The sequence below is a fragment of the Sinohyriopsis cumingii genome, unplaced genomic scaffold (genome assembly GCF_028554795.1).
Source record: "Sinohyriopsis cumingii isolate HCF-2022 unplaced genomic scaffold, ASM2855479v2 utg001176l, whole genome shotgun sequence".
NCBI lineage: Eukaryota > Metazoa > Mollusca > Bivalvia > Unionida > Unionidae > Sinohyriopsis > Sinohyriopsis cumingii.
Window position 1 is genome coordinate 687501 of NW_028315968.1, and position 13373 is coordinate 700873.

General features: G+C 34.6%; 1 protein-coding gene across 1 annotated transcript in view; it reads right to left on the minus strand.

Moving 5' to 3' along the window:
• The window catches only part of LOC149772753 (60S ribosome subunit biogenesis protein NIP7 homolog), a 30958-nt gene extending 17626 nt beyond the window's left edge, over positions 1 to 13332 (minus strand). Inside the window, exons 1-2 of the mRNA XM_089947321.1 lie at positions 13204 to 13332; positions 108 to 194 (exon numbers count right to left, since the gene is read on the minus strand). Coding sequence (XP_089803447.1) covers positions 108 to 194; positions 13204 to 13259 — 143 coding nt within the window. The 5' untranslated portion in view covers positions 13260 to 13332. The remainder of the gene's footprint in view (positions 1 to 107; positions 195 to 13203) is intronic.
• Between the last annotated feature and the right edge of the window lie 41 nt (positions 13333 to 13373).

A 13373-nucleotide genomic window follows, 5' to 3' on the forward strand; every position in this document is an offset into this window, starting at 1 on the left:
TACAAATGTACAGACAGATATGCACATGGACAAAGTAATAGGTGAGTTGAGTTTCCACCAAGGCAGGCTCAACACAAATTAAGTTGTGCTGTGACTTTCTAGTTTACCTGACATAGAAGACTCTGTCATTGTGAAGTCTGAAACAATAGGCACCATCAGGCCTGTCTATCAGCAGTTTTATGTTCTCACCAATGCTGAAAAGAAATTACATAGAAGGTAATACTTATTATTTTCTTCAATCATCATGTATAAGAAAATCTGGAATACTACGGCTTGTTGCATATTTGCATAACTGACTGACTGAAAGGTTTTGACTGAGCATATTAGTGGTGATTAGTGAACACCTGTATGTCTCAAACTCCTTGTGATACATGTACTAAATCACTTTGAAATTCATCTCAAGTTACCAGAAAGAGCACAACAGTTGTTTGAATATCTAGAATCCATATAGTATTAACCATCACTAAAGACCATTTCAAACATTAATATAATATGAAACAAGAGATAGCCTAAAATTTGATCCCTGTAGTCCAATGGAAATTTCCTTAAAATCTGATACAGCAACTTGCCACATGTAATCTAATAATGACACAGGATGAAAACATTCCTAATGAGGTTTTGTAACAACTTAAGATGACAAATTATGTAGTAGAACGGTACAGTACAGGTCACATGATTGTTCATTTTTCCACCCATCTCACGGATGCATTTACTACTTTCCATGCCTCCTCTGCTTTGATGGTCTGTATTGGGAGGTAAGCACTAAATGGCCAGAAGTCTGACAGGCAAAATACATGGTGGTCTGTACCCCTCTCCAATTTATGCTGTGACACTCAGCCATGCCTGCTACACTGGGGCAGACCAAAAAGCAAAATGTTCATCCCAACCACCCCATGGATCTTTCTGAATTGTTTCTCAAGATGTTATGACTCCAACAGTCTAAGAAGCAATCCAAATTCAAACAGCCACTTTGTCCTCACCTCACTAGATAAGCAAGCCACAAATGCCAAGCTGGTAAAAGACCCCTTCACCTTTCCTCTATTAAATGAGGAAAGACCATAGAAACCTGCCTCCTCTCCTACCATACATGCCTCTTCCCAGCCTCACCATAGGAACCCAGCTAGCACTCTTTTCATAGATCCAGCTTTGTTTCTGGGAACACTGACCTCTTTAACTGACCACACTCCTCTTTAACTAGTCAAAGCTGGATCAGTTAAGGGCAAAGGTTCAACATTTATTCAAAATACACATTTTAACAATCAAAGAACTGCATTTTTTCTTCTTTTTTTAAAATACATGTACTGATAATGAAATTGCCTATTGTTCTAACAACACAATATTAAAAAAAGAAGCTCTTGAACAGGTTTGATGGGGTCATAAACAGTAAACTGCAACTATTTTACCAACACCACATCCACTCTACAAGTGTCACATAAGACTCCACAAAAAGTGCAGTGTGCTGTGATATTCTCCATGAGATACCACTGAAACTGTCAGGACATGCTGGTACTTTTTCTTAATCCTCGCCAGCTATCCACCTCCACCATAATGAATGCTGAAATAAATGATCGGGTGACCCAAACTGTCAGTCTAAGAAATGAACTCCAGTTAATTCCCCATCACAAATATATATTAACCAGTGATCAGACGAGCCTAAGTACTGTGTTGTAGGAATGATTTGAACAGAAACCTGATTGACATGAAGTAATCAAATTATTTCCTGATATAAAGTTGTACAATTAACTGCAAACAAGGCTGTCTATAATTTTCTAACATTGGGTGGAACAGATTTTGGCCAATAATTACTGACACTTGATTTCAGTTCTGACAAAAATGAAGGGTAACTAGAGCTTTCTTCCCTAATAGTCTACAAAAGTAAGAGTGTCATTAGATATTAATATGCAAGTTACTGGTTCAACAATGTCTCTGCTGACAGTGCAGAGTTTCACCAACAAGCCATCAAAACCAAATGCCTTTGAATCAGACTTGTTTCATTTGAAATACGTTCATTATAGAGTAATCATAAATCAAACTCCTTCCAACATATAACCTCTGTTACTAATGTTTTGGGATGCCTGTTCCATGTTCCACAACAACATAACTGATGCAAAATGTTTTAATGTTTATACAAAAGTGTAATGGTGCTTCATCAGTGTTTTAATCTGACATGCCAAAAACAGAGGTTTAGAGTTCTCTCTATTATCACCCTATTCTGGCAAGAAAAAGTCTGCCCAATATCAGAGTCCAACATGGACCCTGTTCAATATTGGCCTTGCTTACAATAACTCTTTAGATCTCCTCCCATACTCCATATAGTAATTTCTGTCCCCAAGTCAGAATAATAAAGTGAATGGATTTTTTTGATTGGAATATTTCACAGTTATTTTGGAGGAATTAACAAATCTGGGCAGAGAACTGGGCCATAATTTGACCCAAAAAGTAGGAAATTCCCTGAATTTGTACATGTATCAAGTGATTTTGACACCTGTAAATTTTTGGTAATAAATGTCACTTTATACAAGTGCAGACTTTTTTCTCAACATCAACTCACTTCACATTCATGTGGCCATTGCATAATTTATATGTTGAAAATAAGTATATACAGTATTTAATGGTGTTCTTTGGTAAGTTGTTTTAGATCACTTCAGCATAATGCAAAGGGCAGTGACTTTGATATAAGTTTTGGTCACTAACATGACCTTTAAGTTAATATTCTAAAAGCTTCAATAAGGGGTATTGGTATCACACTGTTGGGTAGATGATATTCTAATTATGAAAAATTGGCTATGAATTTTGGTGATAGCAATGTCCTACATGTATTTCCTTTAACAATGCATTTCCTTCCCTAACAGCAATGTTCTACAACTATTTCCTTCAATTATAGCAATGTCCTACATGTATTTCCTTCAATAATAGCAATGTCCTACATGTATTTCCTTCCCTAATAGCAATATCCTACATGTATTTCCCTCCATAATAGCAATGTCATACATGCATTTCCTTCCCTAACAGCAATATCCTACATGTATTTCCTTCAGAGGACAAACAAGTGAAATGTCAACGATTGAATAACATATTTGGGAACTTTCTTCAATATTAAAAGTACCAACTACAACTGTACTGACTACTTGAAACTATGAGAGCCATAAGCTCATATGTAATATGATTTTATTTGAACATAAATTGTCAGGATTTTACATGTTCCCCTATATCACCGCCTGACCAGGTGTATAGGGCATTACCTTAAGATTATTTTCCATCCTGATCTTTACTTTTCTTCCTTTACTTAGACACCAAAGACACAGACACATACTTACACTCACAAATATTATATAAAAGAACCACTCATTTACTAACCCCAGGATGTTTTACACTGCCTCTTTATTTCTTTTGAGGTAAAAGTAAAGAAAAACTATTAAATCAAACTGAAAGTTGACAAAAGGGTCCATGTTTTCTTAAACTCATCACTTCTGTTATGATTCTCTGTCATGGGCTGTGCTGACTGGAAGAAGTCCGATATGGAAGCCTCCATTACATTGCTTTCTGACATTTGCCATGTGCTATGTGCTTAGGGTCCCATGTGTGCAGAAAATGTAGCTCTTACTGTATCTTGTTTAGTCATTATGCAACATGATAATTACAACACAAATCACTCAGCTGATTGTTATAATCTTTTGTGCATAAGATGCAATATCTCATTGCCTATTTTAGCTGTTGTAATAATAAAAAACATGGACAGTAATTTTCATTTTGTTAAAGTTAATGCTTTCATTTTAAAAGTAAGCACATTATGTAGTGCCATCTAGTATCTGGAAAGTGATCAAACTTGCTGGGTAAATATATAGTACATACATCTTGGATTCTGGATTGCCCACCCACTCAATCCAGTGGATATGGACAGAGGGGCATGGAATTAGGTGCCTACTAAAATAAGTGGATGTCCACTCAGCCTGGTTGATTTCTAGTGGATGTCTATTGCAGCCATAGTGGGTTCTATAGTACCCCTCACTGATTCTATTGCATTCTCTGCAGGAGTTGACACACATAACAAACAGATGGGAGCAACCCTGATGCCTTAAACCCAACCCAGGCAGGTGTCAATTTCATGCCTTTACGTGAACAGTGGTAACATTTCTTGTGGTATTTATCAGTGGCCTAGCTAGGAATACATAATGATAAACATGTGTAATGTAGAAAAAGATACGAGGTTGTAAATTTCTTGGACATCTTTCCACTGATATCCATCACAAAGCACATATATCAGAAAAAATGCAGAGCTACAATTACATCACTTTTACTGATCACATGTACATGTACCTGTTGGCCTACATAGATGTGGAGATTTACATCCTGTTCAGCATTAACCAGCTTCAATGTTCTTTCTCAATAAATGATATTGTGAACTGGTTTTTAATTTGTCATAGTTTTTCCCTTTAACATCCATAGTATTTCCAAAACCTCTCTTAAAGAAATGTTAAAAGCAGTATGAAATACATTCTTCCGAAGACTTAAAAAATGACTTATCATTTGAGGGTATGCTAATTTTTAAATGCGCCAAAATTGTTTAAATGATATTGATGACTGCATTCTATCAATGGCTTTACAGGCCATAAATGTGGTACTAACATCTGCCTTGTTTGGCACTCAGCATTAAGAGGTTAGTATTAGGACTGGTTGGCCTGGTATCATTTGAGGGTAAGCCAATTTTTAAATGCGCCAAAACTGTCTAAATGATATTGATGGCTGTGTTCTATCAATGGCTTTTCAGACCATAAATGTGGTACTAACATCTGCCTCGCCTGGCACTCAGCATTAAGAGGTTAGTATTAGGACTGGTTGGCCTATTGTCAAGAGAATGTGACTGAGTGGGACATGATGCTACATGTCTGCGGCATGATGCCCCAGTGCTAGATATCCCTATAAATTGCCACACTGCAGACATCGTAGCAATATGACAGAAAATTGTTAAAAGTACATTAATAATCCAGATCACACACACGTCATAAACAAAGTGATTATTATGAAAAGGATTTTATCACTTTTTTGTGAATCTATCATCAAGCACCAGCTGACGAGTGACTGAAGCAGGGCCCTATGATCGTTAACAAATATTTTGAGTTTCAGTTTTATGTTTTTAGCACCAATGTTCAAAGAAATAAAAACTACTGAATGTAAACAAAAAAATTGTAGTTTGTGGAAAAGATCAAATTTTAGACCTGTAATGTGAATAGAGAAACACAATGAAATCAAATTATGATATTTTCACATAAAACTGATTTCTAGTAGTACATAAAACAAGCCATATGAAATTGGTATTCTCCCCTTAATTCTCTCAACAAAGCACATATAACAGCAGCACAATGCTATGACATTACAAAATCTATATTGCACTATAGGTTCCCTTCTAAATTAATAAAATGCATCTTTATTTGTAATAAAATACTATCATATGCAAACAGGAGAGATCAAGATCTGGCAATACAGGATAAATGTGGGCAGAAAAAGTATGAACAAAAGAAATTCCACTTAGATTGAGCTAAAAGCAAATGAATGTATAAACTAAATTAAATACTATCATATCTACATGTGTTTCACAACAACGTCTGCATAATAGCTGGCATTTGGGTTGAACAGCAGAAGATGACGATGATATGATAAATGTCCAGGAGAAATTAACTTCTAAGTTCTAGTGCAATAATAAAAAAACAACATAAAAAACAAGTTTTTCCATCATCTACACATACTAAATAACCAAAATAGAGTGGTGCATTGTACATTGGCCAAAATGGTGGTGGCAATTGACTTAAAATGGATACTTTGTAAGTTTAACATCGAAAGTATGACTGTACAAGAGAGAAGCCATTACAGGAGGACTATTTGAGTGAAAGGTATTTGTGTAAACAGACCGGCACTGGAAAATTGCCTATTTATCAGTCCATTCAAGTTGTGTGCTCCCCTTGTCTCAATCACATTGGAACAGTGTTCAAATCTGAACACCATAATTTTGATTGGATGTGGTGGCTTGCTGCTGCATCCAATGAAATTCACAAACCCAAAACACAGAAATATCTGTTTAATATGCCAAGGTGTAGATAGGGTTATTGGAACCTTGGCTAGTAAAGATGGGGAATGCCATAGCTTTATTCTATCAATAATCCCGAATGTTATTTAAGCTAATGTTTACAACAGTTTAAGTTATATTTTTAATGTTCAAGTTTGACAATTTTTAAAACCAATGACATGTAGTTTGTTTCTATACAATAAAAGACCAAAACAGGACAAGCTGGCAGTGTTGCAAATATCGAGGGGTGTCATATTGTTATGGGTTTGACTAGTCCTACAATGCAAGACATATCACATGCTTTTTATGTTTTGGTGCTGTCTTATTGCCTAAATAACAGCCTTGTGTAGGGTGTTCCAAAATTGACCGACGTCGGAATGGTACCAAATTTTCAAGAATATCTCACAAACTTGGCCGAACATATTGAAGCTTTTCCACAAATTAAAGTCATGTTGATTTAGGCTGACTTTACTTACTCTGATGCCTTTTTTGAATAAATTCAAATTCTCACACATGCAAATGGATGTGTTTTTAAGTTCCAATGATATAAGTTTCAGTTGGTTGGAATACTGAAATTGTTAAAAGGATGATAATTATCTTGAACAAAACAAACCTATCTGAATACTTTCTTCAGTATTCATATATTTTTTATTCGTTTCATTAAAGGAGCAATCTTCAACATAATCCAATTTTGACATTCCCGGCTTCAAAGCAGCTGAACAGAACACAAAAATGAATCCATTTGCAAATGTCAGATTTGATTCCATTAGGATCAAGACAGCAAAGTAGAGTGAAATCAATTATAATACAAGTCACACAGGTCATATTAGTGTATTTACTGATATAAATTTAAAAAATGTTTTTATTTTTAAAATTTAATCATTACAGAATTATAACAAAGTTTATTCAATCATGCTTTTTGAGTGATTGAATAAAATTTCCAGACAAAAATTATCAACTGCTATGGACTTTCCTATCCTGTGTATGAACATTCAACTATAAATGGAACAGAGGAGTAACATACAATAATTTTAATTCTCAGCTTGTACATGAATCATTTCTTCAAAATAATAATTTAGTGTGATATAAAATTTACCTAAAATAAATCAGAATTGACAGCCATGTTTCTAGTGTTTTACGTGTATGATGGAACATATTTGTATGAGAAAAAAATTGTATTTTGTATGAGCTGAAATAAAAGACATATCATACCATACAGAAGATATGTATGAAGTTATATAATTTCTTCCTTTTTACTGGACTTGTCTTCTGATTTTTTTCTTCCTGCCAACATTTTCCTAGGCTTTGTTTATTAATAACAACACTGTCACATCTCTGTTTATGTTTGCATTCTCTCTTACATCATAGTACAAAACTGGTTTCAACTAGATCACACCACTTGCTTGATTGTGCCTAAAAATGTCGAAGTACATTATCATTGAATTTGCCTTTAAGCATGTAGCAAGGAATTTATACAATAATCTTCAACTAAATTTTGATGGACAAGACATGAAATAAAGTGAATAAACACCTTTAAATGTATGCATTGTCAAATTCTCCAAAATGACACCTGGAAAATGTGACTTTGAGTATGTGTGCTATGTGACTTGTACTATAGCTAAGTGACTTGTACTATAGCTTTAAATTTGTGGAAGAGTGTCAATAAAGGATGTCAAGTGAGTGAGCTATTTCTGAAAATTTGACCTCTCGTTCTTCTGTCACCCGACTTGTGAACACGCTACACAAGGCCATTATTTATGTAATAAGATGTAGCATGAGAACATAATGTCATGTGATACGTCTTACTAGCTATGCACAAGGTATTTTGAAATATGCATTTTCACGCTGTAGCATTAACTTCTTTGGATTTATCATGGTCTCATTATATTTATATTTTTTCCACATAAGATATTAAGCCAGAAGCTGTTAAATATTTAAATCTAAAACTAACCGTTGTCACAGAATTGTGTATGAGTTACATCAATATGTATATGCTGTCAAAAATGTACTCGGGTTTCGTTGCCGCATACAGCATCACCCAAGGGTGGTATATTTTTTGGCTCTAGTTATTTCGAAATCCTGAGCAAAACTTGGACCATGTGTACATATAGAGCAAATTCTCTATAACTAAATTACATTACGCAGAGTCTTGTCAGGAAGCTTACCCCTTTACGGAAGCAAATCTCCAGCTGTAGAGGTAATTAAATTTTCTTTATTACTATTCATTTATATGACAGAATTTTTTCATACTTTAGATGTTTTAGAACCTTAATTAATGTTTCAAAAAGACTTATATCTGCAAACATATTCATTGAATGCAGTAGCTAACAAGCAGGAAACATATATTTATTCTAAATTCTACAGAGTCAATACCTAGGTTATACAACGCCATATTAGAAATACTACAGTCTGTTTCAAGTCAGTTATTTGTTGTAACTGAACAGACAAATTGATATTTAATTATAGGCTGCATGCATTAAACGATTAATGGAATGGGTAACGAATTCATGTGCGCGCATGCGCAACATATATCAATGCAGAAGTACTTAACCATGTCATATGTACTACTCGGTTTAGTTGTTATAATTTTAGCTGCATTATACCTGCCTTATACGTGCTGCCATGCTTTATACATGCTGCCGTGCCTTATAATGGTTTAATGTGAAGTCAAAGAACTGTGGTGTTTTGTGTGACGTATACACTGTGTTATGGTGACGTTGGATGGGAAGAGTATACTGGTTTTCTCGGTGCGAGGGACCAGGGGTTCGTGACCATCGGGTCTGTGATTGATGTTAAGGCTCTTGAGGGATCCTTCAACAGACTGAGAGGAGCAGACTGTGTGTGGGTGCTTCTCTGGCCATTGACTAGAGCATGTGGAACCAGAGTTACATCTTGGTCGTCAAATGGGTGCCACGATAGTTATATATAGTGTTCCATGTTATTTCCACTATTGCATTTCATAATTTCATTCATTCCTATTGAAATGTCGTTATGTGAACGATCGATAGGTTCATAATTTCATTCATTCCTATTGGAATATCTTTATGTGAATGATCGATAGGTTCATAATTTCATTCATTCCTATTGCAATATCGTTATGTGAACGATCGATAGGTTCATAATTTCATTCATTCCTATTGCTATATCGTTATGTGAACGATCGATAGGTTCATAATTTCATTCACTCCTATTGCTATATCGTTATGTGTACAATCGTTAGGTTCATAATTTCATTCATTCCTATTGCTATATCATTATGTGAACGATCGATAGGTTCGTAATTTACACTGCTTTTCAATATCGTTTTATGAACGATACGTTCATAATTACATTCTTTTCTAAATCGTTATTTGAACGATACATTCAAGACTTTCTTTATATTGGGGTGTCAATCACTTTTATTTTGTTGATCAGTGATAGGAATTCACGTTTGTTTTGAAATTTCATTTGTTAAATTCATGTTTCGAGTTTTTTCTCGTTGAGTTAATTGTTGTTGATAGTTCCATGTTAGGAACTTCATAATTTTCCTTTTCTTTTTATTTATAATGGTGTCAGATTTGTTAATATTTAAATTATGTTTATAAATAAACATCTTGTAAACACAGTTGCTTTTGGTGTCTTCCCTAATCCAGTCCCAACCCGGCTTCATCCTGTGACACCAGATACATATATATATATATATATATATATATATATATATATATATATATATATATATATTGTAACGGCTGAGCTAGAGCCTGATAATACTATCTTGGAGTATGGCACCAGGGATGAGTATGCTTCTTATCAGATGACTAAGGGGGGGGAAGAATTTATTAGACTCAAACTTTTAATTTCTTAACACAAGATGATTCATTTATTAAGAAACATTAAATAAAGTCAGTTCATAATGATGACAGTCCTGTTGTTTGTGTACTAAGCCAAAATACTATCACTGTCTTAAGGTACACTCATTTCACGCAAGGTTAAGGTACACATTAGCAATATACTATTAGTTCATTATAGTATTACTTCTTTTGATGAATGAAAAATAGATTTACCATATTTGGATTTAGTTGCAATAGTTTACCAGAGAAGATCAAATATGACTTGATTGTAATACCTGAAAAGTAAATTCTGCAAGGAAAAAACTTGCTTTACTTTCCACTTCAACTAAAGCATAATACTTATTTGAAGTGAATTGGTATAGATGGAAGTAAATTGGCTCTCAAGTCAGTGAGCAAAACACTCACAATGACTTAGACAACTAATAAATTTCAAAAAAGAAACAAAACAAGTATTGTTGAATTGAATTTAGAATGTCAAGTTGGTGAGGAAAACATTCACAATGACTTAGAGATTCCATTTCCCTGAGAACTTTGTTGGACCTATAATTTAAGAAAAGGATTTATACATCTGTAACATAGAGAAACGTCTCTGTAAGTCTTTAGCTTTATAAAACTAATTAAAAAAATTAATGAAAATAGATAAAGAAATAAATAAAAGTATTGCAGTAAAATCAATGTTAAAGTACTTAGACATTTTTGGATGAAATGAAACTAAAGGTGTGATTCAGTACAATCCGGATTTAATGTCACATGCTGTGATGTCACAATGAAAGCTACGCACTGATAAACAAATTCGTACTACCCTATATTGTGACGATTCCACTCGAAGTGACCATTTTTTTTAATACATGTTTAGCACATTGCCACCATTGTGCAAGTTCACAGAGATCGATAATTTTTGTCTGGAAGTTTCTTTAGGGTCAGTTAAAGTGCAAGGCTTTCAATAATCAGGATTTAACAGACTTTGGTTAATGAAAATTAGTGCTAAAATTTAAAATTTATATTAAATTTTAAATGATCAAATGTTCTTACACGACCCGTGTTACTTGTATTATATTATATGAATAAGGTTGGACACCTTCCCCTTCACTGTAGTCCTACATGTAAGATCTGACGTTGATATCTATGTTTTGGGCGTAAGGGCAGGGATCGTCCTGGGCTTCGCCAATGTCGCAAATTGCGATTTTTTTTCCTTATTGGCGACAAAAATATCCCATCTGGCGATTTTTTTGGCGACAGACTTTTTGTTTTTTTAATTTGTACATACAATCATGGATTTGGACTGGATAAATTAAAAGGGAGAATGAAAGGAAGCCACAAACTTGACTAAGCAATGCATTGGAATTGATCTGTTACACAAACGATCCTTTGTTCGTACTGACAACCCCATCTTTACAGTGCATTGTTACATCATAATCTGCTTATGCTGACATCTGGGCTGAGTACTTTGTGCTGTGTTACAGTCAATCATGCTACCGAACTATACCTACAACTGACCGACGTCTGAAGACGCGAATAGAACAGATACAATTAATTGAATGGCTAATCCTTCTGTTGTTGTTTTTTTTTTTTTACATATACCAATACAATAGTTTTGTTGAACCTTCATAGAAAACTGATAACCATTGAAGTACCGACTACTGCGTATAAATACAAAGCAAATGGAAAAAATCTCAATCACAATTATATCTGTCGCCAGTACAGCATTTTACTCATTGATCTTTTCCTTTTGCCATCAATCCGTGTTACGGCTGCAGAGACTTAAACTCCGCAACAAGAAATAGCAACAAAAAAAAACAGTTTTGCATAATTAATAATAATTATTTATTTCTCAAAATACAGGAGTGAAAGAATCCCTAAATTGGGTGTGAATTTATGCTTATATATACGGTCCAATATTGCCAGGTGTTGACTCATGTAAGTTTCATTCGTGGGAATGGAGATCCTATTTTGCTTGTCGAGAAAATTTATACAGCAATCAGTGATCATTCTTGGGATTTAGGAAGCAATTCACTACAAGCTTTGTGAAGCTAGCCAAGGGGGGGGGGGGGGGGGGGCTACTGAGAGACTACTGGTGTCACCTGTCAGCACTGTAGACTGTGAACGTGGATTCAGTAAGATGAACCTCATAAAAACTGACATCAGAAATAAACTCTGCATCTCATCTCTCGAGAATTTAATGAGAATCAGCATGTACAGATTTGAAAAATTAGACTTTGAAACTGCATTCAACAAGTGGGCAGCCCTAAAATCGCGACGGATCTTCATGTAACACTTTGTAACATTTTGTTAATGCTTGTTGTAATTAGAGTATTAACTAACCCATCTTTTGTAATTTTCATTGCCTGTTACATTAATAGACTAAATTAACACTTGAAAAAATGTACACTACTTGTTCTGGTGACACTTTTTGAAAATTGGCAACAAAATATTGAGGTTGGCGATTTTTTTGGCGACAGTTTTTTAAAAGCCAGGACCATCCCTGTAAGGGTCTTACTGCCTAACTAACATCGCTGTGTAGTGTATTTTCATGTCAACATCGTAACGAAAATCAAATTTTTAGGAATATCTCACACAACTGGCAACTAACATAACAGCATTTTTCTACAAAGCAAGGTAATAATGTTTTAGTCAGACTTTACTTCCTCTGATGTCTTTTCTCTAAATTAAAACTCTCACAAAAGAAATGAACCTGTTTTCAAGTTTCGTTGGCATACATTTCAGTTGACTGGAAAGCGATGAAAGCCATGAATGCCGAAATCGGGTTAAGTTGAAATATTATTCTTTAGCGAAACAAAAAAAATATAATATGCCTACTGAAACTGTAAAGGAACGTTTCGTTTTGTTCAAGAAACATATCCGTCTAATGTACCTAATTAAACATACTTCAGCATACCTCGACTACCGTCGCATTGCAACAAATTTAAATATATGTCAACGGAACATGAAAAGGCGTCTATCTGATAGTGTCATATTTTTATTTCGTCAGGATAAAGACAGCACAGCAAGTATATTAATTACACATAAATTAGTGGAAAATTGTCGATATATGCTGCCAGATGTGTGAGATATTCCTGAAACTCTGACTACTCATTCTGATGTCAACGACATCGGAACACACTATACAAGGCCGTCATTTGGATAGTAAGACATGGCACCTAAAACAAAACCAACATGTGCTATGTCTTACATGTAGGACTACCATCACTGATGCTCTTAATTACATTTGCAACTAGCCTCTTTGTTCAAAAACTGGGCAGTACAATTCTACTAGAGTCTTGATTTAGTATACTAAACAGTAAAACACCATACTATTTTGATAATTTCTCGAAAAATGTTTTGGTTTCTTCATCGGTTAGTGGCCTCATTTTATCTGATTTGGCTGCTTGTTTTCACTGTGTTGTAACACATGCTTCCGGAAAGATATTTTGGTAGGCTGTGTTACAGAACATTTTAATTCCAGCTGCCAATAGATAGAGTAG